The 27,742-nt window shown below is 36.7% G+C and overlaps 1 protein-coding gene across 3 annotated transcripts; it reads left to right on the top strand.

Moving 5' to 3' along the window:
- The first annotated feature begins 2,131 nt into the window (after window positions 1-2,131).
- On the top strand, window positions 2,132-27,742 carry PWWP3B (PWWP domain containing 3B). 3 transcript variants are annotated; one of them, XM_035007148.1, is made up of 6 exons: window positions 2,132-2,264; window positions 4,775-4,963; window positions 8,767-8,872; window positions 11,085-11,270; window positions 21,362-21,496; window positions 23,972-27,742. In XM_035007148.1, the coding sequence occupies exon 6, from the start codon at window positions 24,192-24,194 to the stop codon at window positions 26,292-26,294; it is 2,103 nt and encodes a 700-aa protein (XP_034863039.1). In that variant the 5' UTR covers window positions 2,132-2,264; window positions 4,775-4,963; window positions 8,767-8,872; window positions 11,085-11,270; window positions 21,362-21,496; window positions 23,972-24,191; the 3' UTR covers window positions 26,295-27,742. The 3 variants fall into 3 exon arrangements, with proteins under 3 accessions (XP_034863039.1, XP_034862945.1, XP_034863121.1); XM_035007054.1 differs by having other exon boundaries at window positions 8,738-8,872; XM_035007230.1 differs by lacking the exon at window positions 8,767-8,872.

Below are 27,742 nucleotides of genomic sequence, written 5' to 3'. Positions count from 1 at the left end.
GGATATTTACTTCCTAGGCCAGACTAGATAGTCTTATATGTGCCCCGGAGTATACGTATCTCTCTCTGTGGAGATCATTTCTCCACTATCTGTTTAGTCATGCCACTCTGCTATGAAAAGCATTAAATGTTCTCTGTTAACCTCTGTAATGTTCAACTTTAGGGGATCATGTCAAACATTTCCCAAAATATTAGTTCCAATTTATACTCCAGCAGTGTACAAACCTTTAGTTTCTCCTCATCTTCACCAATAGTTGGTATATTCAGTATTTTATATTTTGGTATGTTTACTTTTTATGTTCCACTGGTTTCTTTTTAAAGCATTTTTCAATACTGAAGAAAATTACAATAATATCAAAAACAATAAAAGAGCAACCCTCAGAGTAGAACCTTTTTGTTTTTAATAACAATTTCTCAAGGTCTTCCCATTTTAAAGAACAAAGTTTATCAGTTCTCTGTTGTCAATGTTGCCACGTCTCAAAGAACAATGTTTCTTAGTATTATGTCCTTGATAAACAGCAGAACTGATTCCGCAATTTTGCAAAAATTCTCACGAACAGAAACTGTTTTTATAGAATTGCAGTATTGAGAAGCTTTGGTTTCTGAAATTATATTAGAGCCCTTGAGAGAATGTGCTGTTAGAAATCATATCAGATAGTATAAGACCAAAATAAATAGACTTTAATCTGGGAGAGATCAAAATGCTTTGTATGCTAAAAGAGCCTCAGGAAGAGCTGACCAGCATTTTCTCCCACTTCTGTTAGAGCTAAACAAAATTTTCTTACTTGTCCAACAATGTATTCCTATCCATTTTGGCATTATTATAATTTTGATGTTAATTAGCAGATACATAAAAGTCTCTACAATTGTCACATCTTGGAAATAATGAGCAAATTGCAACAACAAAAACAAAATAAATGAAATAGTAGATGAAGCCAGGATGTCAGCTTTATTCAGGGGGAAAGTGAATTGCAGGGTACTGCTCATTATTAGAGTGAAATTATACTAACAGAACCCAAGATTTAAGCAAACTATCCATCAGCCTGGAGGCCTTTCGAGTCTAGAAGCAGAACCTTCAAGTTGCACTATTCATGCTTTCTTCACAGGGAAATGAATATCAGGGATAGGAAAGAACATTGTGAATTGCTTGTGTCTTTTACCAGTTTCTTTACCCTGGTGTTCATTGCTTTCTTATGGAAATATAAGAACCAGTTTAGGGATATTTTTGTTTATCCAGTCATATGCATTGAAAAATATTTCTATGGGGGCGCCTGGGTGGCTCAGTTGGTTGAGCGACTGCCTTCGGCTCAGGTCATGGTCCTGGAGTCCCTGGATCGAGTCCCGCATCGGGCTCCCTGCTCGGCGAGGAGCCTGCTTCTCCCTCTAACCCTCCCCCCTCTCATGTACTCTCTCTCTTATTCTCGCTCTCAAATAAATAAATCTTTAAAAAAAAGAAAAGAAAAGAAAAATATTTCTATGTTTGTGGTTGATTTTTTACTTTGGCTTATTGTGATTTTACTATTGACACACACACACACACACACACACACACATATATATATATATTTCAATTTCGGTATAGCCAGATTTTGTTTCAGGATTTTTGTTTAGAAATGACTTAAGGAAGGAAGTATTTGACCTAAGTGAAAGGAGAGATAGATATATTATGTCCCAGGTTCAGATTCAAAATTGTAAATAATTAATTCCACCTAAAATGAAGTATTCATTCATAACAATCCCAATCAAGACACTTAGCATTCTTTTGTAGCGGAGCTTGACTAGCAGGCTTCAAATTTACCAGAGACAAAGTATAAGAGAAGGCCTGAAAAAAACATGTAAGGAAAATTTTACTGCATCTTTATTATATGAAAAAGAAATTTGCTACTTCTATTTCTTTTCTTTTTTTCTTTTTTCTTTTCAGGAAATCACCCACCTTAGGGGTTTGAATGGAAATTGAACAGACATATGTTGCCATTACGCTTTAAAATTCTTTTAAAAAACCAGTTCTTTCTTTCAACTGTATTTCTGTTTGACTTGTGATTCTCCTCCCTCTAAATGAGGGAAGGACCTCCTGCTTTCTCCATCACAGGGAGGGGGCGGAGCATTCTCCAGAAGCTTGGATGTGAGCTGTGGATCGGCAGTCCTGAGGGAGGAGCCGCATTACATACAGACTTGGAGGCTTCCGCCGAAGAGAAGAAGCTTGGAGGTAATGGCTGTCGTAACAGCTAGTTATTTTCGGTGATTTCTGGAAACTTTCAAGTAAAGGTGAGAAAAGAAGGGACTGTTGCTTTGGAGTAAAGGGAAAGGAGTGTCGTTTCGTGGGGGTCGTTGTTTCTATAAGGGAATTAATGTCTGGATTTTGTATTCCTTCAGATATTTTAAAAGTCCACATTTTGAAAGTGGGGGAGGTGGTGATCAGATTACACCTGCGGAAAAAATATTTCATGAAGTGGCCAAAGCTAACTTCTGAATAGGGCATTTTAGGTTTCAGACAAAAAGCAGTGGTAACAAGGGATAAATGATGAAACAAAAGTTGAGAAATTAGTCTTTCTTATTTTGAAAAAAAAAAAAAAGATTGTGATAATCCCAAATGAAGTTAGTTGGGGGTGTTGGCTTTCATATTAGTTTGGTTTTATTGTGTTTCTAACAAATCTTACTGTTGTGAAGGAGTTTATATGGTAATAATCTGAAGTAATGTATAACTGTGCGGATTTAAATACTTCTGAAAATTAGGAGTTTGGTTATTTGTCAGGGGGATACTCAATGCCTTAGAAGAATTGCTTTTTTATGGATGTTCAGAGGGCTATCTTTGTCTACATCTCTACCTATCAGAAGAATATGTATTCCTATTTTTACTATAATCAGAAAAATATCTGAAAAATCATAAGCTAAGGAATAATGGACATGTGTTAATATAATAAAACACAACAAACAGTATGTCTAGTAGTAAAAGATATCTAGGGGAAAAAAGAGAGGAAATTTTCCACTTCTTTCTTCCCCATTTCACTTAGCATGTAGTACCTTGTCAGCATAAAGAAGAGAATTTTAAAACATGGGGGAGAAAACTACCTTCTCCAAAATGTGTAAATATATATAAACATGGAAAAATCTTCAAATATATGCGTGAATAAATGTAATCTCAGATAGTACATTCTAGTATATCTATGATGAGGTTAACAATCAAAGGGATTAGACTCAAATGTAAACAATTCGGTGGTTGGAGTAATGATGGCTTGTATTTTCTTCTTTAGATTCAATGTATTTTTAGGGTTTTTTGGAAACATAATGGAGCTGAGAGGGAGTAATCCATTTTGTTACAAATATTTAAATAGACACCACACACACTCCATTGTCTTTACCTGGAGGTGGATCTGACAAGGCTGTTTATCTGGTCGCTTGGGCTTTTCTTGCAATTCAGATATTTAGACTATTGTACAGACTTTGGTTCAAGCAGAAGGTATGTATTTGTATATTGATGTATTCTTGAGAAATAATTCAAAAAATGTTTTAAACATATTATAGAATAGCCACATAGGATAGTGCATCCATAATGCTGAATACTATGCAGCTGTAAAAAGAATAAGTTAATGCAATGAACTAAATAATAAGAAAAGGTGTCCATGGTATATTCCAAAAATAAGCAAATTTGCAGAATGACCTGTATTATATTAATACAATATATGCCAGAAAAATCTGGAAATATGCATGCTACTTTATTAATTGGGGATATAGATGTAGTTGGAGAGACAGAACACTTCAGTGTTCTGTATATCATATTTCTCCATTTAAAAAAATCTTACTTTGAAAAGAGTAAGCTTGAACCATTTTCATTATGAGAAAATGAGATCAAATTTTAGAAATATAGACAACTCTTGTAAAAGTAATTCACAAAAAGATGATGCAAGAAAATATTTATTGATGTGGAGAGGTGATAAAGCGTATTCTTGTTTAAAAACCATGCACATTTATAAAATCTGTAGGAAAAATCTAGAAATATGGAGAGCAAACCCTTATATTTTGACCATTATTGTGGAGACTTGCTTTCTTTGAAAAATTAAAAGATGAAGTAAGATATACAATATGCATGAGAGATATTATAATAAAGACATTAAAATGAGGAATTATTATTCCATTTTTGTCCAACACAATTCTTAAATTGAAAATAAAAAAGCATAGAAGCCCAAGAAGGCTACTGTCTGGATAACTGTAGTTCCCACCCTTCCCCACTAAGGACCAGGGTATCTGCAGTTCTGTTTCTAGCCACAAGATGGCGCTTGCCAGGTGTCCTAAATTTTCTCCAGGCAACCATTTTTATGAAGTGGACAAACAAAGGAATGAAACATATTTTTCATTAGCAGATTACGAGACAGTATGTGGAGTGTGATTGCAGTTCTGTTGAAGTTTTTCACATGTATAACAGAAAAAGCACCCACACTAGGACTGATACGAAATTCAAACAGAACACATTTTTTGAAAGGTAACTACAGAGGTTTAGATATAGAAGACGCAAGGCAACTGTTATTTCCCTTCTTTCCTGTACCCAGATCATACTTTTCATGAGAGAGCTCATTTCAGTATGAAGCAAGTAACAACTATATCACAGAGAACATTTCAAATAAAAACCAAAAGGGTGATAAATGTGGCATCTACATCACAGATGAAATTTCACCTCCTTCTTGTGTTTCAGAATGATGCGCCTGCTGAAGTTTTGGTAGAGAAGTTTCTTTATACCTTTTCCATTGAATTGGTTCGATTCACGGTCTCCTTTGGGTTAGTCTCCTAGGTTAATATCAAAGATATACATGACCTGGGGAATCTGCATGTGATACCAGTTGAGCCCCAGAAAGGCAGTGCAACCTCGGAAGTGCTGAGCAGGAAGAAGGCTCTGCAGGACAGGCAGCTGGAGTGAGAATCAAGACAACGAGATCACAGGACCAGACCTTCCATAATCCACGTGATACTGGGTAAAGTTCTTCCCATTTCATGAAATGTTTCACGTTGAAAATGCATTGAGAACCTTAAAAGCCGCATTCATACTAAAATTATGTTAGGTTGAGAATTAGCAGTACAATTTATTTTGTTCCCCATCCTGTAATTAAGAGTCATAGTTTCTCATTTGGGAGGAAAAAAATCTCATGTGTTAAACCACTGTGAAGAAAATTGTGCAAGAGTCTATTCGGGTATCTACCTGAGCTTTCAGCCAATGGCCTGACTCTCCATTGCTTGACACCTAGGTTGTTATCACCACATACTAGATAACAGAGTTACAAAGATACTTTAAAACCTGCTTAAGGTCTTCTGACCCTCCTTACATAGACATCTGTATACTCTCTTGAATAGTATATTATAGTGGTTTAACACATTTAATTCTTCCCCAGCAGCCATCAGGAATCTCTCACTCCTGAAGTCATACTCTTAATGAGGTTGGTGCTGAACCCTACTGTCTGGGTCCATGAGATCTTTGGTTGCTTTGGACAGATGGGGCAGCACTAGCAGTAAAGAAAACACAAAGCCACACATTCCCTCATGATAACCTAGTGGGGTCCAAAAGGCCCAAATTGTCCAGGAACACAAATAATGTCCCTGACACTGCCAAAGCCTCTCCGGCACACATTCCCTTCTTACGGTACAATAGAAATGATAAAGACAGGATATTGGCTTTGTTATCATAATCTTTCTTCTCTGTTTTTGTTCCTCTCCCCCGAAACATGTTCCGTGTCTCTAACCTCAGCTGATACTCACTATTCATTCTTCTGATTTTTATCTTATCTTCATTCTCATTGTCCACATTCTTTCTTCTTAGCAAAGTAAACTTTGTATCTGATCCCTTTTCTTTTCTGCCATGTTTTAATCTAATTCAGTTGTCACCCATTGAACATATTTTATTCAGGCTCTTTTGTGAAGTTTCAGAAGGATAAGAGTCTACAAGCAGGTGAGAACCACTCACTAGCCCTAATAAGAAGAGTTCAGGGTTCTTTAAAAACACTGCTTTTCTAGAAACCCAGGCAGCTACAACCAGATGAGTGACATAAGGATTTCCCTAGCATATTGTGTATCTGTTGATTGATTTCTTGTCTATCTGGCTGCACTGATTGAGCATGTGCAAATTCAGTTTCTCTGTGGTTAAATTAGGACTTCTTTTGCCCCCTTTCCTGTACTTCCTGTCTCATCTGTCTCTTACTACACACTTAGACAGGTAATAAACTCGTTTTTATGTACCATTAAATACGATTTAATATTTAGACAACCTAGGTTACATGTGACTCATGCGTCTCTCTTAACTATGCTATCTACTGTGGGGAGATGACAACTTAGCATAGTTGTCAAGGATTTGATATGTTTCTCTCCACTGAATTAATAAAGATCTCAAACCCACACCTGTCTGCCTGCCTGCCTGCCTATTCGACCCCTTCAAAAACGTGACTCTGTCATAATGCCTCCCTGACAAATTCTTAAAAGCTAGACATTGGAGTCTGCCGATAGAAATCCATATCTCCTCCCCAAAGACCCCTTGATGTCCTTTATTCAGATTGGCTAACAGAATAATTTTGACCCAGTCTGACCCTGCATTATGTGTCTCTGGAAGAATGGAAGAATGATGGCTTCTTCCTTTAGAGTCCCCAGTGCAGACAGCTAGCTTTCTTTCTCTTGTTTGCTAATTACAGGAAGAGCTGTGTCATACTGAAGTTCTGTTTCTCCAACCTGAATAGTCAGAGGGGGCAGGAGGCAGCAGTTGTGTTTACTTGTTCACTGTGATAAAGGATGGGGTTGTGAGGGTCTCACCAGGATGACTTACGTTTTACTTTGTTACTGTTGTTTTTAAACTTGGCATAACATTATCTTAAGAGAACTAACCCTCTGAATGATCCATTGGCACCGTGTACGTTTTAGCACTTCCTGGGAAACCTCAAAGTTAAAAATCTAAGTTTAAATCTTACTTTCTGGCACGTTTTGTGAACACAAAAGCTCAGTAAGAGAGGGTAGAGAAACAATTTTCTCATATTGAATTAGAAGTTGCAAACAACGAAAGCACAAGAACAAAGAGTTGCCAAATGTAAATGAGGATGGAATGAACTGGGGCATTTCTCTACCTAACAAACGACTGATTTTTCAGCCACTGCCCAGGGATAGCTATATCTTGTGCCCTGCGACACAAAAGAGATATGTCATAACTACTCCATGGCCAAGTGAATGCTATCATGCAGATAGGATCAGTGTGAAAACATAGTGCAGAAAAATATTTTTTAATTTGTGTGGAAGTGTGAATGTACATCAAAGATGGAGAGTTCATAGATAAGTACGGTAGTTACTGAAGGCGGTTGTAGTTCACCAGTGTGTTCACCAGAAGGGACATGAAATTAAGCAATGCTCACTCTGGGGTTACATTCACCAATTTCCTCACAATCTGAAGGTAAATGACACCATCCTTGGTTCAACCAAAGAGTCAGTATTCCAAGCCCAGGAGGCAGTGAATACTGGTGGAGAAAGAACACATTCTTTTGTTTGGGAGTCAGATAGACTTTGGCTTTAATTCTCTTTTGCCCTCTTCCCAGCTTCATGACCTTGCACATGAGCCAAAGTGCCCATTTCCTCATTTTCTGGTCAACTGTCCATTGTATCATTTCTTCATTTCTTTGTAAGTGAAACTAGGTAGAAAAATCTCATTGCTGTTCACGTTTGCATCCCTGATTATTAGGGAAGGTGAGTATCCTTCATGTATCGTTCACTTTTAATTTTTATTTTGAATGTTTGGGTTTTGAAAAGCCCCACCGAATAGCACTTTCCTTTCTCCACTGAACAAATTGATATAAAACAAATAGAGTTGCAGATGGCAGCCAAAATGTCAGCTTAAGATAAATTGCAGTCAAGATAAGTGGCAGGGCATTGATTATTGTGAGAATCAAGTGGGCCTTATAACACCACATTTAAACAAATCTACCGAACAGCCTCTAGGCTGGCAACTGCACAAAAAGGAGAGAGATACCTGTAGTTGAATTACTTGAGCTTGCTCACAGGAAGTAAATAGGAGCAGGGAAAAACTATTCCCTCAGAATATTGTGAATTACCTATTTATAGCCCTTGCTCAATTTTTTCCACTTTGCTGTTTATTTCTTATTAATTTGGAAGCTCTGCTTTAGATTAGAGATTTTTTTAATTGAAAACGGTTTTATGAAGTGTGTTCTTCTGTTTTCAACTTTGGTTTGTTGTGTTTTTACCATATTTTTGTATTTCAGTATATTCAGATACAGATCTCTTTTCTTTAAGGATTTTGATTGATGTTTTATGTTTAAGGAATGACTGTACTTGAAAAAACTAGAAAACATTCTGAAGGATAAATGAGACAACCTGAGTAAAGAGACACACCATGTCTCAGGGCCAGAGGAATAAAACTGTAGAGATATAATTCTTCACAAATTAATGTATTCATTCACTGCGATCAGAAACAAGGACCTAACAGGTCTTTTTAATGGACAATGACCAGCTGTGTCTTAAAATCTTGTAGAAGTAAGGTGCCAGAAAAGGCAAGAAAAATATGCAAGAGCTATTTTTAACTGGGTCTTTGTTTTATGATAAGTGGATTTGCTAGGTCTTTTCAGGAAATCACCTTACCCCTGTGGTTTGAATGGAAATTAAAGAGACACATGTTGCCACTTCACTTTCAAGTCTTTTAAAAATGAACGTTTTTCCCCTTTAAGTGAATTTCAGTTAACTTGGCGATTCTCCTCCCTCTAATTGAGGGACAGGCCCCCTACTTTCCCCATCACAGGGAGGGGGCGGAGCATTCTCTGAGAAGCTTGGAAGTGAGCTGTGCCTGGCCAGTCTTGGGGGAGGGGCTGCATTTCACGAGGCTGCAGCTGACAAGAAGCTTCAAGGTAATGGCTGTCTGAAAGCTAGTTATTTTCTGGGAATTTCTTCGGGTTTTGGTGTTACAGTGGAAAAAAACAAAACAAAACAAAACGTTGTTGCCTGGGAGAGGTGGGAATGGAATACGGTTTGGGGAGAATTGTTGTTATTGTTACAGAATCAATCCCATGAAAATTCAGTTTCTCTCGATATTTTATGAAGTCCACAATGTGGGAATGGGCGATCAGATTACAGCTTCTAAATTAAGACTTCAGTGAGGCATGCTGTTCATGTTAATTTTTACATGGCATTCCATGTTTCTATTTTTGTTACAGATTGTATTATATTTTGTGTGAACATTTATTATTGTACACAAAAAGTAACTGATAGAAAAATGTAAGCATAAAAAGTGATTGACATGTACAAACACAAGTATAAATGTAGACGAATGAATGTGGAAGAGATTCAGATATGCTGTTGAGTGATAACATTTGTGAAAAATATATGCATTTTCCTTAAAGAGAACTAGACTCCCATGCTAGCAGTCAGCATCTCTGAAGTGTTCAGATTACTGGGATTTCAAAATACATTTTTATTTGGTTTCAGCATTTTTAGAATTGTTTTATTCCGTGATTATTTTTATAATGAGAAGAGCACAACGAAGCTGCAACAGTGTACCTGTTTGGTTTCAGACACATAAACGTTCACAGACACGACAGACATGCAAACATACCCCCCCACCCCCCTTGTCTTTTGTCGATAGTGGAAATTTTCCTGGACCTGATCAAGCGCGTAGCCTGGTTGCTGTGTTGGCTACCGCCCTGCATGTGTCCTCCTTGCAACTCATTCTTTCAGACCACAGGTATGGCTGTGGTCAGCAAGAACTATTTTTCTGTATCTTTTAAGTTTATTAGTGAGACAGGGGATTTGGTTTATTTCTATTAGCAGTTTTAAAAATATCATGTGGCATGGTGCATCCATACAATTGAATGTTCTATAGCTGACAGATGGGAAGTATGAACATGTAGTGATTTGAAAAAATGTCTGAGAAGTAGTATTAGGTGAAAAATGGAAATTGCAGAATGGCAAGCACTATACTATATCATTTAAAGATAAAAGACTGCCTTAATACTATACGTCTAACAAAATCACAAAAAAAATAGAAGGCTGCCTGCTAATGGGATTGTGTGGTTGGAGACATAAGACAGTCTTTACTATCTCTATGTAAAAATAATCATTAATATATATTTAGTCATTTTTTTAATGGTAGCAGAAAAAAGTTTGGAATAAAATGTTACAAATTAGGGGGGAAATTACATTTAAAGTGATTCATAGTCAATGAAAATACTTACTGATATGGGAAAACTTTCAAACCATGCGCTTGAGCATGGTGAAAAGCTGGTCTGAAATTATATGCATCCATGTGTATTTGTAAATAAGGATTGTGGAAAAATATTCAGGAAACAATATTAATTATTTTTCTAGAATTATACTTTCTTTTTATAAATCATGTCTTTTCAATTTTCAGTAGGTACGCAATTTTTTATCAGACCATTGGAAGTAAAGACATTAGCATTCCATGTTTTGCATAATGCATAACAAAACTCTAAATTTGAGCATGGTATATTCTAGAAGCCTGAGAAAACTGCTGGCTTGGCAGCATGTAGTTCCCACCCTTCCATAAGAAGTATCTGGTAGTAATAAAGTGCAGTTCTGGCACTGGTCACAAGATGGCGCTTGCCAGATTTTCCAAATTTTCTCCAGGCAACTATTTTTATGAAGTGTGCAAACAAAGCCATGAAACGTATTTTGTATTACCAGACTATGAGACGACATATAGAGTGTGATTATAGTTTCACTGAAGAAAACTACGTGTCTCGAAAAAAAGCCCCACCTGAGGACTGATGTGAGAACTCAAACAGAAAGCATTTTTTTAAAAGTAACTACGTAGCATTCGGCCTATGGAAAAAACACAAGGCAATTGTTATTTCCCTACTCTTCTGTCCTCACCTCACCTTTTGCTAATAGAGATGATATCGGCATGAACCAAATAACAAGCGTATCACAGAGAGCATTTCAAATAAGAACAAAAAAGGAATATAAGCATGGCATCTCTATCACAGATGAGATTTTGTCTTATTCCTGTATTTCAGAGTGACATGCCTGCTAAAGTTTTGGTAGGGAAGTTTCTTTACACCTTTTCCATTGAATTGGTTTGATTCCCTGTTTCCTTTGGGACAGTCTAGGTTAATATCAAAGATACACGCGACCTGGGGAATCTGCATGTGATACCAGTTGAGCCCCAGAAAGGCAGTGCGACCTCGGAAGTGCTGAGCAGGGAGAAGGCTCTGCAGGACAAGCAGCTGGAGTGAGAATCAAGACAACGAGATCACAGGACCAGGTCCTCCACAATCCATGTGACATTGGGTAAGGCTCTTCCCATTTCACATTAAAACATGGTTAAGTTGAGAATGTACAGTACAATTTTATTTTTTCTGGCTCGGTAGCCATAACATTTAAAATTTTAAATCTAGTGTTAGGAAAGAATTGTCTTAAACTTCTAGGAAGGAATTATACAAATGGAAATCTACTTATGGAAGACTTGCGGGTCTCTGCCAACTGCCTGACTCTCAAGAAATCCTTGAAAACTACCCTAATCGGTAGGTAGCTATGGCAGCCATTCCAAATATCTAACTCTTAAGCTCATCTTCTTAATGAGGTCATTGTGCTGTTGTCTGAGTCCAGGAGGCACAAATGCCAGTATCTGTGTCTGACTGCCTTGTGTAGATAGGACAGCACTGGCAGCCTTAAAAAGTTAAGATTACCCTAAGGGCGCCTGGGTGGCTCAGTTGGTTAAGCGTCCGACTCTTGATTTCAGCTCAGGTCATGATCTCAGGATTGTGATCTCAGGGTCGCGACCTCAGGGTCGTGAGATTGAGCCCTGCATCAGGCACTCTGCTCAGCGGGGCGTCTGCTTCTCTCCCTCTCCCTCTGCCCCTCCCCCCAGTCGTGTGCTCTCTCTCTAAATATAAACTAAATAAATAAATCTTTTTTGTAAAGTTAAGATTACCCTAGAATAAACCTCAAGAGGCCCCAAAGTATCAAAATATCCAATAATAGAAATGGTGTCCCTGACACATTCCCCAACACCCCCCCATCTCCTACCATATGCACCCTCATTCATTTCTTACATGTAATAGCTATAATAAGGATTACATAGTGGGGCATTATAGAACTACTTCTCTTTTTCTGAATTTTCAAATATTTTTCCCCAACCGCAGTGTTTCTTTGGTGCCAGGTATATATTCATCTTTTTGTATGTCTTCTCTGTTTTCATTGCCCACCTTCCTTCTCCTTTGACAGAAGAAATCCCTTTGCTTATTCTCTTTTCTCTTTGCCTTCTCTTTAAGTGACTATTTTCTTACTCCCTCACTTAAGTGAATATTTCTTATCTCCCATTCAAATCACTTACTCAAGCTTCCCCCCAAGTTTTCAGGAGGATATGTATAAACACTGAATGAGAAAACTCTTTTGTAGCCCTAAGGCAATAGAGGCCTCTAAAATCGCAGTTTTTGTGGTTACCTGGGCAGTCAGACACAGCCCAATGACCTAAGGATTTTTCTAAATGATTCAGAGTTCACTGATTGATTTCTACTCTATATCCAGATGTACCAATCAATCACACACACATTCAGATCTTCAGTGATTCATTTTGAACTTCTTTTATTTTGCCTTGCTCATGTTCTTATCTACTCCTTGCTGCACACTTTGACTGTTACTGAAGTTTTTACAAATTATTTTAACTGGTCCTTCTCTTTTCTTGTTAATCCCAAGAACACTATAGCTTAGTCTTTCTACTTCAGTACTTAGATTGTAGTCAAGCTTTGTTTGCTATGTGCTCTAATGATGCAATTGTGAGGTCCTCATCAACTTTATTTTATTTCTTTTAATATATTTCCCATTCCATCATCCTGAATCTTAATTTCCTAGCAGCTTCAGCCATTGGCACTATGTAGGTCTTAGCATTACCTGGAGAATACAAAATCTCCAGACATGGCAGGTTTATCTTCATGTGACCTCTAGGTCACTGTTTGGTATTTTTTTCTTTTTTCCCCTCTCTATCACGTTCACATACATTTGGCCAGAGATTATGGAGTCCCTTTGGCTCTGGCAATAATTCACTCTCTGGCTAGCGTTTTCTTTTACCTAGCAAGCTTTCTTCTGATGTTCTTCCTCTTCCGGTGGGCTGACATTCAGCCAGAGAACATTAATAATAAGATTTTAACTTTGTTTATAGCCGTTTTCAGTTGTTTGTTTGTACCTATGCTTTAGGGGGTCATTCAATATTTTGTATATCCATTAAGTATCTATAATTCCTTGCTTTACCAGCGCTCATGTCCTCCTCATGGTTTTTACGAGTGTTCTAACTGAACCATTTCCACTCTTTTATATGAAACTTCTACACTAAAGATATTGATATTTGTTTGTTCTATAACCACACTGTCTCTCGTATGTTATTTGGCTTTTGCTTTCTCACTGGGGACATAATTCTTAACTGGATCTCTGTCTCCAGATTATGACACTTTGGCTTCTACTCCTTCCTTTCTTTCCATCCTCATAGTTGAGTGCTATGTGAGAACTTCAGTGTAGTTAAAGGCTCTACCAATAAGGATAAGTTTCACAAACCATAAGGTGCTGATGTCATCTGGATTCTTGACATTTGTCCTGAATTAACTAACTTCTAATGAAAGAGTGAGTATATAAATTTATAGAAAGAGATACATAACTGCATTAAAAGTCATGTGTCTTAGGTGACCCCCCAACATTTTAAAGTAAGTTCAGAAATAAAGTTAGCAAAAATTAAAGATATTTAAAAAAACTGAATTTCTAACATATTCTTTGTATGCTCCAGAAGATATTTTTACACATACCTTGTGTAACCCACAACCTTTTTTGGTATTCATGACCCAAAGTACAAATCAAACTCCTATATATATTCCCATTACTCTCTCAGTAAAATATGAACTTCTTATGTAGCTTATATTCTGATTTTGGATGCCTTTTTAAGGCTCAGGTTTATTGAGGTGTAATTTACATAGAGTTAAATTCACTCTTTCAGGCATATAGTTTGATGAGTTTTGACAAAGGTCTGTAGTCATGTAATGACAAATAGAGTCAGGCTATAGAATATTATTGTAATTCCAAAATGTTCTCTCTTGCCCCATTGTAGTCAGTACTCACTTTACCCTGATTCCTGGTGACCACTGATCTAATTTCTGTCCCTATAGGTTTTTATCTTCCAAAATATCTTCTACATGGAGTCATATAATATATAGTTTTTTACATCTGGCTTCTTTCACTTAGCATGATGTTTCTGGCATTTACCCATATTGAAGTATGTATCAGTAGTTTATTTGTTATTCTGTTATTCTACAATTTGTGTATCTACTCATGAGTAGATTTATAATTTTTGGTAATTATGATTAAAGTTGTTATAAACATTCCAGAACAGATCTTTGTCTGTGCATAAGTTTTTATTTCTCTTGGGTAAATACCTAGGAGTGGGATTCCTGGATTACATGGTAAGCATATGTCCAACTATATTAGAAACTGCCATAGTGTTTTCTAAAGTAGCTGTGAGATCTTGTATTTTCAACAGCAATATATGCATTCTAGTAGCTCTGCATCATTGCCAGCAGTTGATACTGTCATGTGTTTTCTCTTTTTGATATTAGCCATTCTTATAAAGGTGTTAGTGATGTCTTACTGTGGTTTTGCTTGCATATCCCTAATGATTAATAGTGTTGGGCATCTTTCGATGTGTTCATTTGATATTCATATATCTTCTTTGATGATGGTCTATTTAAATTGGTTGCCCATTTTTTACTAGGTTGTTAATCTTATTATTGGATTATAAGATTTCTTTGTATATTCTGAATAAAAGCTGTTTATTAGATATGTGTTTTGTAAATATATCCTGTGGATTTTCATTTTATTTTTTAAGAGAAGTTTTCAAGTGCAATTTATCAAATTTTTTATGGTGCATACTTTTTGTGTCTTAATAAATCTTTGTTTAAATGAAGGTCTCAAAGGTTTCCTACTTTGCTTTCTTCTAGAAGTTTTATAGTTTTCACTTTTACATGTAGGTCAGTAATTCATTTTGAATTAATTTTTGTATATGGTCTTAGGTAAGGGGTCAAGATGAATATTTTTACATACAATGTCCAATTTTTCCAGCACTATTTGTTGAAAAAAAACATCATTTCTCCATTTAATTACCATTGTTAAAAACCTATTGACCGTATTTGCAGGTCTATTTGTGTTCTATTTATCTGTGTGTCTATTTTATAGTGTAATACACTATAATAATAATTGATAGCTAATAATATGCTTGATTGCTGTAGTCCTTTTTTTAGAGGAGAAGGAAGAGCAGAGGGAGAGGGAAAGAGAATCTTAAGCAGGCTCCACACCCAGTGCAGAGCCCAACGCAGGGCTCAATCTCATGACCCTGAGATCACAACCTGAGCTGAAATCAAGAGTCAGACACTTAACCAACTGAACCACCCAGGCCCCCCTTGATAGCTGTTGTCTTAAAATCAGATAACATGAATCTTCCACTTTGGTATTTCCTTCCCAAAAGTGGTCTGCCTATTCTAGTTCCATTATTTTTCCGTATACACTGTAGAGATATCTTTTCAATTTCTACAAAAAGTCTGCTGGGATTTTAGTTGAGATTACAATGATTCTATAGATATGTTTGGAGAGAAGTTACATCCTAAAAATAGTTAATCTTTCAGTCAATGAACATGATATATTTCTTCATTTATTTAGGTCTTCTTTAATATTTTTCATCAATTTTTTGAAGTCTTCAGCATACAAGTATGTACATATTTGTTAGATTTGTCCTAACTTAGTATTTCCTGTTTTTTGATGATATTATTATAAGTGGTATTTTTTAAAACATCCAAACTTTACTATATAGAAATAAATTATTTTATATTGATCTTACATCTGATGATATTGATAAACTTCCTTATTAGGTCTAATAGCTTTTTTTTTTTGGTAAATTCATTGGGATTGTCTACATGGATCATCATGTCTGCAAATAAAGACAGTTTTATGTCTTCCTTTCCAATATGTATGCCTTTAATTTACTTTTCAGGCATTACTGTATTGGCTAGTATCTCCAATATAACGTAGAATAGTAGGGGTAAGAGCAGACATCCTTTCCTTGTTCCTGATTTTAGGGGAAGAACATTCCATGTGTCACCATTAAGTATGATGTTAACTTCAGGCTTTTTAATAGATACCCTTGATCAGATTGAGAAAGATCCATTTAATTCCCAGCTTTCTGAGCTTTTTTATCATGAGTGTTTATAGAATTATGTCAGATGCTTTTTCTGCATCAATTGAGATGATCTTTTTTCCCCCCCTTCAGTCTGGATATGGTGAATTACATTGATTTGCAAATGTATAACTATCTTTACATTCCCAGGATAAACTCCGTTTGGTCATGATATATTATCCTTTTTCCATATCATTGGACTTTTTCTAGATCATTTTCTGTATCATTTCTATATCTAACATCATTGGATCCATGTATTTATTTATGAGAGACATTGATCTGCAGTTTACTTGTTATGTTGTTTTTTTTTTTTCTCCTAGTTTTGGTATCGGGTTAATGCTGGTATTAAAATATGTTGGAGATTGTATCCTTCTTTTTTCACTATTATCATCTGGCTTGCATAGGGTACATTATTTTGCTTAGAGTGGAGCCTGGTGTGCCAGAAGATTTTTTTCAATGATTTTTCTCCACCCTATATTCAGCAGTCTCTTCACATCTGTGCCACTAGAAGGGGGTTCTCTCTGCACACTCTTGCCTATTTTGCAGCAGTAGGCTCCTGTTATTATTAGGTGCTAGCCTCTTGGTGAGGCAGGGAGTGCTCTTTGATGTCCTGTCCAGACTCAACCTTATGGAGGCCTTGTGCAACTGGACCTTGAGACTTGTCCTTTCTCAGCATTCTTTCCTCTCCGCATGGTAGCTAACCTCGGATTTGTACCTGGAGTTGGTCTTTGGTGAGAGATATGACCACTGCTTTTATTCATGTAGGACCGTGGGCCTAAGGGTTTCGTACCCCACCTCAAGGGCGGAGGTTTTTTACTCCTACTCCACACCCCACCCCACCCACTTCCAGCAGCAAAGGATCTCTGCTTTTGTCCTGGGGATGGGAAGATTTCCTGTCTCCCCCTCCCTGGGCACATGGGTTTTACTTTTACCCCTCCCCCAGAAGCAGTGGATTTTTACCTGTACCTAACAGGGAAAGGTTTGTTGCTTCTCTTCTAGTGACTTAAGGCTTTTGCTTCTCACAATAGAAGGGTTTGGATAAGTGTGTGGGGCTGTCTGTCTGCCAGCAATAGCTTATTGCCCCCTGCATACCTCAACCACTGACATGGGCTGTTTTTGATCTCCTGCTTTGTCCCTAGTCATGTATGTGTGCTTCTGGTTAAGGACTGTGAAAAAGAACTTGGCAGTGAGTGAGTGTATAAGTGTCTGGGATGCCAGATATTCCAAACTACACTAGCCCAGTAAGAATTTAAGAATTCATTAAAATTTCAGCTGATTTCTTTTTACCTGCTTGCATGACAGCCACCTCTGTCCCATGTTTTGCCAAAAGTGAAAGAGTGCATGTGTCCCTCTAGTCACCCTTTGTAAGTCAGTTTACCAGAGTTCTCTGATGGGCTCAAGGAATGTTACAGTTTTGTAGATTATCTAGATTTTTATCATTGTTTACTTATGGGTGATATTCTCTTGTGGTTTTTCATATCCTAATTGGAAATAGACCTGGTACTTTCTAATAATGTTATGTATGGGTTATTTTTGTTTTCTTTGTTATTAAATATGCTTTAGGAAGAAGCAGATGGTTTCTAAAGCATATTTATAAAAAGTAGATTTTTATATAATGGTTATGAAATGTTTCTACTTAAATTTTATTTTTTAAATTATCCATTAAAACCATATTTTATAGTATCATATATAATACATCACTTCTTTGTATATACTTCTTTGGATTTTACACAGGTATAGATTCATATAATCACTACCACAGTCAGAATACAGAAGAGTTCCATCACCCCACATCTTTCTGTGCTATCCTTGTATATAGTCACACCCTCACCCTACCTATAATTCCTGCCAGCCAATGATCATGTCACCATCACTATACTTTCCTCTTTTTGAAAATTTCATATAAATGGAATCATACAGTATTGTGGCAGACAACCTAGGCGGCCCATCTCCTTCTGTAATCTCCCACTCTTGAGAAGTGTGGGTAGAACCTGTGACTTGTTTCTAATCAATAGAATTCAGCAAACGTGATGTCTCTCATTCCCATAATTATATTAGGTTATATAAGACAACTTTATGTTAAATTAGATGCAGAACCAGGTACAGAATTTTAAGTTCCAGTGACTTCCAATACATAACTATTTCAAATTCATTAATTAACTCACCTATTCATCCAGCCACATTTACAGAGCCTTTTCCATTTGCAATGAGGTAGGTACAGTGTATCTTAGTGATTAAGAGCATGGACTCTGGAGTCAGAGTACCTGGATTAAAGTTCTGTGCACCACATGCTCTCTAGATATCCTGGTAAACATTCATTAATCTCTAAAGCCTTATCTATGCAATGGGAATACTCGTAATACCCACCTAACGAGAGTCTGTGAGGGTCAAGGGAGATGGTGTATACAGAGCCCCTGGCAGAGCACGTGGCACATGGTTAGAAACAGTTTTGGCTTCTATAATCTTTGTCATTATTATGAATAATACTGCTGCTGTTATGCAGAATGAGTTGGTTATGGAACTCTTCTCCATGAAATAACTATCTGATTATTAAATGAGATAATATGTCAAGTGCTGGGAACAGGTTTAGATACTATTAGATCTATAATTATTTTCTATCTTCATTATAATAATAGTAGTAACAGCCTTTATTATTATTGATTATCATTCTTCTCCCCTTCTCTCTACAGAACAGTGAAATATAAAATATTGTCCAAGGAATTAGTTTTTTCCTTTGCATTTTGTTTGGAAAATAGCAAGGTAGCGTAGCATTTCCTGGTTTATGTGCAATATAGAAAATAGACAAAGAAATTATGGTTTTGATGTAATGACCTTACTTTATTTGCATTTGTTTTTTTTCCAAACATGTGAGATGAGACGACAGAATAAGAAATATTTCATTATAAAATATATATAATTGAATATGTCTTTATTTAAATAAAGACATATTTACATTGGCCTGATAATCCTCTTTAAATTATATAGTAATATTTTGAAAGCTTTGAAAAGATTAATTCTGTAATACTAATGATATCACTTTTGTTAATGATTGCAAGATCAACTATTTTGTTCTATACTAGAAGGAGAGACTGGAAAACACAGTGACTTAGATAAGATAAAGTTTATTGTGTCACTAAGTTAAAGTGTTTGGAAAGAGCTGGCTCCACTCAGGGGTTCAGGATCTAGCACCCCTAGTGAGTTGCATCCTTTTTCTAAGTCACTTGGTCCAGAATGACTATCTGAATTCTATCATGGTCAAATTCTAAGGGGGAAGCAAGAGAAAGAGGCAAAGTGAAAAAAGCCCTAGTTGGCTCTTTACCCCATTTGGAGGTACCTTCTCTGGAATCTTTACAAGTATTTCTGCTTACATTCTTTGGCAAGAAATTCCCTATGACAGTGGCTTATATGGTAAAGGAGTCTGGGAAAAGTAGTATTTTAAGAGTTTATATTGCACCTTGAATGCAACTGGGGTTCTGCTAATGAGGACGAATGCAAGCAGTAGACTTAGGGTGAGCAACTAGAAGTTTCTGTCCCAGTCATTATAACTATGATACATGGTTGTAAAAAACAAACAAACAAAAAAAAAAAACAAAAAACGTATTAAACGAATAAAGGAAATCTATAAAAGATTGAAAGGGAAAACTTTCTGTGGCAGAGAGAATGCTACGGGGTTCACCAAACGGTTTCATTTTCCTCCTGGGACACAGGGAGACTGCTTTCCCTGGCCTCTATGGCAGTTTTATCTACTTGACTGTGACCAGCAGTCATGTTTGCCAGCCCTGCCCCTAAAACTTGCCACAGGATTCTCCAGCCTCCCTCTCCATAAGATTGCTAGCCACGTGCAAAAAACGCAGTGGAGGACTTCAAGGCTAAAGAAGATGGTACAGTCATAGATGGAAGAAGTTTGAATCTCTTAATGACTGATAGGAATAGCGATCCCTTCCCGTTCTAGCCACTTGATGACCTACATTGTACTTTGACATCAGGAAAATAAACTTCTGTGGCTAAGCCACAGAGATTTAGGGGTTGTTTATAGTATAGAACATTACATACTCTAATTATTAGAGCCCTCAGTAATAATACCAGTCTAGAGATGATCTTCACTAATTTATTGGTACTTACTGTTCCAGTATTAAAGCTTATATAAAGGTGGATTTTTATAATATATATGTTTTATGCTACATGATACAGAGGCCAAATAAAACACTTCATCCTTAAGTATCTTCGTTCCCAAAATTATCACTAATGATATAAAAAATTGGCTTTCTAAGTTAAGTCAGAAATTCAAATTTAAATTCAGACAGGAGAATTTTAATGAACAAAATCTACAAAATACATTTCAGACATACAAATAAAGACATGTAAATTTTTCTTAAAAATTAATTATCACCACATTGAATTGCCTGAATTGAAAAATACCAACAAAATATAAGAAGGAGGAATTTCCAATTATTGATGAGGGTATGTGAAATGGGTACTTTCTGGCCAAACCAGGGATTTTTCTGCCTTTAGTCAAAAATATCCATGTTTGTGAAGAATTCTCTGAAACTTTCCTAAAGCATTTAGAAGAACTGAATAAAAGGAAAGACTTACTATGTCCTAGAAACAGAAAAAAAAATTATAAAGAAGCCATTCTCTCTAAAATAATGTGCAGGTTTAGTGCATTCCCAATCAAGATCTTAATGAGCTATCTTTTTTTTTATTAAGATTTTTTTTTTTAATTCATGAGAGACAGAGCGAGAGAGAAAGGCAGAGGGAGAAACAGAGCTCCCAAGGAGCAGGGAGCCCGATGCGGGACTCGATCCCAGGACCCTGAGATCATGACCTGAGCCGAAGGCAGATGCTTAACCATCTGAGCCACCCAGGCGCCCTCTTAATGAGCTATCTTAATGGAGGTTTATCAGCTGGGTTGTAAAATCTACCTGCAAAGGTAAGGTGCCAGAGAAGGCAAGGAAAAAAATATGTTAGGAATATTTTAAACTAGATTTTTGTTTTTTAATAAAGTGGTTTGCTAACCTCTTTTTATAAAAAAAATCACACTCCCTCAGACTTGAATGGAAATTAAACAGACACTTGTTGCCATTTCACTTTAAACTTTCTTGGGAAAATAAACCATCTCTACCCTTTCATACTTCAGCAGTTTAATTTGGCAATTCTCCCTTCTCCAATTCAGGGAGGCGCCTTCTGTCATCCCCATCACAGGGAGGGGGCGGAGCATTCTCTGAGAAGCTTGGAAGTGAGCTGTGCCTGGCCAGTCCTGAGGGAGGAGCTGCATTTCACCAGTCTGCAGCTGACAAGAAGCTTCAAGGTAATGGCTGTCTGAAAGCTAGTTATTTTCTAGGGGCTTCTCAGGGCCCTAGAGTAAAGATGAGGAAAATAGGGAGGGTGGTCTTAGAGTGGTGGGAAGGGTGTGTGCTTTTGAGAGAATTGCTGATGTTTTGAAGGAATTGATCCTTTGGAAATTTTGTATCTCCCAATGCTTTAAAAGTACACAATAAGAGAAGGGGTGATCAGATTACAGCCTCTATATTAAGGCTTCTGTGCAGCATGGCTGTTCATGCTAATTTATTGACTTGGCATCCCATGTTTATATTGTTAGACATTCTGTTACTCTTTGACTTTTTAAGCATTCATTTATTTACACACAAAAAATGATAGATAAAAATATTTGACAGCTTGGGGGAAAATACTGTAAATCAATTGCCATATAGAAAGATTATGTATGTGTCATCTGCACATGCGTATGGAAAGGGGAACATGTATGTAGTTGAGTGAAGCCATTTGCACACCCCATGCGTGTATATATATGTGTGATTAGAAGATAATTTGGGAGAAAATAAACTGCTATATTAGCATTTCTGGGTGGTCAGGTTACTATTTTAGTGTTATTTTTCAGTCTGTTTCAGCCTCTTTAGAGTAGATTTCCCCATGATTATTTTTATAATCATGAAAGAAAAATAAAACTGAAACAACATGCCCATTTTGTTTCAAACACATAAGAACTCATAGACACATGCAGACATGCAAACATACCTTGTTTTTTGCCGATAGTGGAAATTTTCCTAGACCTGATCAAATCCATGTCACCTGGTTGCTGTGTTGGCTACAGTCCTGCATGTGTTCTCCTTGCAACACATTCTTCCAGACCACAGGTATGGCTGTGGTCAGCAGGGCTGTGGTCTGACAGTGAGATAGAGTGGTTTGTTTCTATAAACACTTCTTAAAATGATTATCCAGCTTGGTGTAATCATACAATTGAATACTGGAGAATAGAAACATGAACTTCTACATCTAGTGATTTGAAATGTCTGAGAAATAAGATGAAGTGAGCAAAGCAAATTATAGCATAGCATTTATCATATGATCTCTCTTAAAATTAAACATGTATGTTAGTGACACATATGTATGCTACTACTGGACTTGCAACAAGTCTGGGAAGAACATGTCTGCCACAGTATTAATGGGATTATTTGTGTGGTTGGAGAGACAGGCTCTCTTTTTAAAATACTGTTACTATATATTTATTCATTTACTTGGTTTACATCACCAGGGAAAATATTGACATAAAATGTTGCAAATGTGGGAAAAACCTCATTTAAAGTAATTCATAAAAAGTCATGTGGAAAATACTTTTTTGTGTGGAATGATGTTCAAACTCTTCTTTTGAGATCTGACGTTGGTTTGAAGTGATATGCATTCATTTATCCATGTAAAAAATTCTGGAAAGATAGAAAATATTCCTAGTGAGTATTTGTATAGAGCTGTACTTTATTTTGCATATATCTTTTTGTATCTTTTCAATTTTTAATAAGCTTCTGGATGTTTTTATAACCAGAACTATTGTAGTTGAAGACATTATAATCCTGTTATAATCCCGCACAACAAAACCCTTGAGCCTAGAACAAAAAATTACAGAAGTTTGGGACAGCTCCTAGCTGGCTAAATGTAGTTGCCACCCTTCTTTCTCCCTTGAGAAGGATCTGATCCTGATTGAGGCCTTCCGTACTTCTTGGGGAGGCTGCAGTTCTGGTCTTGGTCACAAGATGGCACTTGCCAGGTTTCCTGAATTTCTCCAGACACCCATTTTTATGAAGTCGGCAAACAAAGCAATGAAACATATTTTGTATTTGTGAATTATGAGACAGCGTATCGAATGTAATTAAAGTTCTGTTGAAAAATTATATATTTAAAGAAGGAAAAGTCCACATGATGATCGATGTGAGGATTCAAACAAAGGTCTACAGTCTGGCTCAGAGTAGACACAGGGTAATTGTTATTTCCTTTTCCTCTTGTCCCCACCTCACAGTTTTCCTGAGAGGAATTCTTTCAACATGAACCAAATAGCATAACAGTATCACAGACAAAGAATTTAAAATAATAAGAACAAGAAGGAAAAAAAACATGATATCTAAATTGCAGATGAGATTTTATCTTAGTGTAGAGTTCCACTGCCCTAGGTAAAACATTAGGGGCACCAAAGTCCCACGGTATCTAATAACAGAGTCCCTGACACACCACTGCAGCCTCTTCCACCTCTGTCAGTATGTACATAAATTTACTCCTTAATACTCATGTGCAATAATAAGGGCATGTTCTTGAATTTGAGATATTATAAAACCATTTCTCCACTTCTCATGCCCCACCTTACATTATGTTGCATTTTTCTCCTCACCAAACATTGTTCTTTCTTTTATCTCTTCTCTGTTTGCAACTGCTCACTTCGACCTTGGCAAAACAATTTTATTTGCTGATACTTTTCTTCTTTTCCTTTTCCCTCTTCTAGTATCCTCCATATTGTCCCCTTCAAACAACGTGTTCACACATCCTTGGGAAATTCAGCTGGAGAAGAACAGGCCACACAAGCTGTATACCTTTTGTAGTTCTAAGACAAAAGAGGCTTTGTCAGAGTATTGCTTTTGGTAGAAACTGCCTTAGCAGTGTCAAGAATAGCCAGACACCTCAAGTTCTGATAGTAATCTCTTGACACACAAACCTAAATCGTAATGGATGCTGAGTATGTCCTGTGCAATTGGAAAGACCAGTTATGGCCAGCAAAAGTTTTGTCTAGATCTGAGATGTCATCAAACAGTAAGAGAAAAAAGACATTTTCCCTAGAAGTTCAAATACTCTCACTGGATGAAAAAATTAAAGTGGAAAGCACAGAAACAAAGATTCTAAGTAAATCTCAAATTGAAGCCATTGCCTCCTCACTAGCAGCACAGTCAGAAGTCAGTGCTCCACCTAGAGAGGAAACAGCCTATGAAAGGTCACTAAAAGTGGCACTGGATCTTCTGAATGAAAGAACAAATTTGAGTCAAGCAAGCAGTTCAGATGAAGAAGCAACCACTACTCTGTCTCAAAATGATCCACAAAAGCTTTCTGATTCACCCCCTCGTAAAAAGTATCGGAAGCATGAAGGAGATGACGGAGATGAAGGAGACTTATCAAAGTGTCTTGAGGAAAGTGAAAATGCAACGTCCCCGTTAGGACCTAATTTAGAGAATAATGATTCCCTGTGTGATGATAAATCACAGGTGCATGCAACCACTGATACTCTTGCAAGTGAAATGGAAACAAAGTCATCAGAAAACTCCAGCTGGTATGAAACTTTTCCTTCGCTTTCAGAAGATGACGATGAAAAGGAAAGCAAGAAAAAGATTGATATCTCAGGAGTTATGCCTCTGTATTCCACAATCAAAGAAGAGGATGTATACGTTAAAGATGAAAAGTTCACTCCAACTTGGCCATCAGACACCTTCACTGTGCCCAAAGCTGTGAAAGAGGAGGCACAGGATATTTGCCCAGAGACCCTGGGTGTTTCCTCTGAATGCTCTACCTTCTCAGAGAATATTGAAGATCCTGGAGAGGGCCCCTCAAATCCGTGCTCAAGTACCAGCCAGAATCAACCTGCGGAATCAGAAGCAGGTGCTGCGGCATCGCCCAGGCGTTGTTCCTGGGAATGTCAGGTTTCACTTAGTGCCTCTAACCGTGTCCTGGATTATTCACTCCTTCTTATGAATAATGAAAGAAATCTTCAGAGACTGGATTTTGAAGAGCTTGGGGAAGAACTTCAAGCTTCTGATAAGTCAGCACAGCTAAATCCTATTGATACTTCCATATTAGATGACAACGACGAAGATGAAGAACTTCCACGCTTTGTTTTTAATTATGAGCCTCGTTCATTTGAAACAGGAATGATAGTCTGGTTTAAATATCAAAAATATCCATTTTGGCCAGCAGTGGTGAAAAGCATCAGGCGAAAAGAGAGAAAAGCAAGTGTGCTTTTTGTTGAGGCAAGCATGAATCCTGAAAAGAGAGGCATTAGGGTGCCTTTTAGAAGATTAAAGAAATTTGATTGTAAAGAGAAACAAGCACTAGTGGAGAAAGCCAGGGAGGAATACAGTGAAAGTATTGACTGGTGCATCTCGCTGATTTGTGACTACAGAGTTAGACTAGGTTGTGGTTCTTTTGCGGGCTCTTTCCTTGAGTATTATGCTGCTGATATTAGTTATCCACTTAGAAAAGTAATCAAACAGGACACCTTTAGGAACTTATTCCCAAAGCTGCATAATGAGAATTCTGCAGAACAGATGGTTGTGACTTCCCAGACCAAGAAAATGTCCTTCCAGAAAATTCTTCCTGACCGAATGAAGGCTGCTCGGGACCGAGCCAACAAGAACCTAGTGGACTTTATTGTGAATGCAAAGGGAACAGAGAATCATCTTCTAGCCATTTTAAAAGGCACGAAAGGGTCCAGGTGGCTGAAGTCATTTTTGAATGCAAATAGGTTCACTCCCTGTATTGAAACATACTTTGAGGATGAAGATCAGTTGGATGAGGTGGTGAAATATTTACAAGAAATCTACAAACAAATAGATAAAAAAATGCTGACTCTGATAAGAGATGATAAAATTAAATTTATCCTGGAAGTTCTTCTGCCAGAAGCAATCATTTGTTCAATTTCTGCTGTTGACGGATTAGATTACAAGGCAGCTGAAGCAAAGTATCTAAAGGGACCATCCCTAGGATATAGGGAAAGAGAATTATTTGATGCAAAAATCTTATTTGAAAAGAGACGGAAACCATTAACAAATGAAGCTCATTAAATCTCTTGAGAGTCCAAACCATAACCGGAAACTTTCATAGGTATTACTTTTAAAAAGTTGTTGAACAATTCTAACATATATTTTCCAGAAATGGGAGAGTTTGGGTACTGTGTTCACTTTTTTTTTTGCCATCTCTAGGATTTGCGAGTATTACTACATCTTTGTTTCCTTTTCTTAATGCTCCTTCAAAGTCAGTTTTATTAACATATCAGCAGTTCTACTTTGCCATAAATTTTTAGAGTGCATAATTCCTAAATTATTTTTAAGAGAAAGTACTGTTTTGTTTTTTGACATTTTTTTTTGTGTCTCTGCTGTATAGTTAAATACAGTGTGCACAGTCATTTTAATATTAAAATGCACTGGTGTTAGATATTAAGGGAGATAATTAGAAAAAAAGTCTAAAGAACATCACATATATTTTTTGCTTAATTTTTATAAAATATTAGGCTTTCTCTTAAGATAGTTGAATTATTTTTCCTGCCATGCCTATTTATTTTTGGAAAAAAAATAACTCTGAGACATGGAACCAAAGATAGAGAGATGCTTTGCTATATATTGTAATTAACTGCAATTGTTTTTGCTAGAAAACAGTCTGGAATTCAAAAATAAATAGATTACCTGCATGCAGTCTGTATGTGTGTGAATAACATCTCAGCATGCAGAAAATAATTTTGACAGCCTTGAACAGGATTGTTCATTTTACGTTTCCCTGAAATTCCGTTTATGAGAGTGTCTGTTATTCAATAGCTGAATGGTTTCTTAAAAAGGCTTTTGGCTGTCTTCATTACTAACAGTGACTTATCTTAATATAGCCTTCTGACCACATGTGGAAGGCAGCTAGAGTCATTGTATTCACAGTCTGGCTACTCCAGATGGATGAGTCCAGGCTGATTGCTTAAGAGCCCATCTAGTTTGATATAAACTATAGAAAATGCAAGCACTTTGTTCTGAGTCTTGTATCTCTGAATACATAGTCATTTGTTTCAAACCAAGCAATATTTATCATCTGGCTTATTCATAAAATAGTTCAAGTTGGTTCCAATAATATAAATGCCAACTGGTAAGTTATTCCAGGCTACTAGAAGAGTAGATGGACCAGAATTTGTGAATTTGGAAATGGGTCACAGAAAAAGCCTCCATTTGGCCAAAATTGACAATTATCTGAATATGTTTTAAAATAAACAAAAGTTAATGTTTGAAGCCAATGAAGTGTTTATTCTAACTTGAAACAAGACTTCAGTGAGAATAACTTTTAGGAGAGCTACTTTATTTTAAAACTTTGACATAAAAATAAATGCTAAAGGCTTAACATGAACCTGTCTGGATTTTTACTGATTGAGACAAGTTTCACACTTGGGGTTTTGTTATGTGGATACATGGCCACATGTTTATGTAAAATTTGCAAATGTTTGATGTTTTGATTTGCAATAAAGCTATTATATCTTTCA

Source organism: Mirounga leonina, unplaced genomic scaffold (assembly GCF_011800145.1).
Source record: "Mirounga leonina isolate KUSES-001 unplaced genomic scaffold, KU_Mleo_1.0 Mir_101222, whole genome shotgun sequence".
In the NCBI taxonomy this organism is placed as follows: domain Eukaryota; kingdom Metazoa; phylum Chordata; class Mammalia; order Carnivora; family Phocidae; genus Mirounga; species Mirounga leonina.
This window is presented reverse-complemented; position numbering and strand designations above follow the sequence as displayed.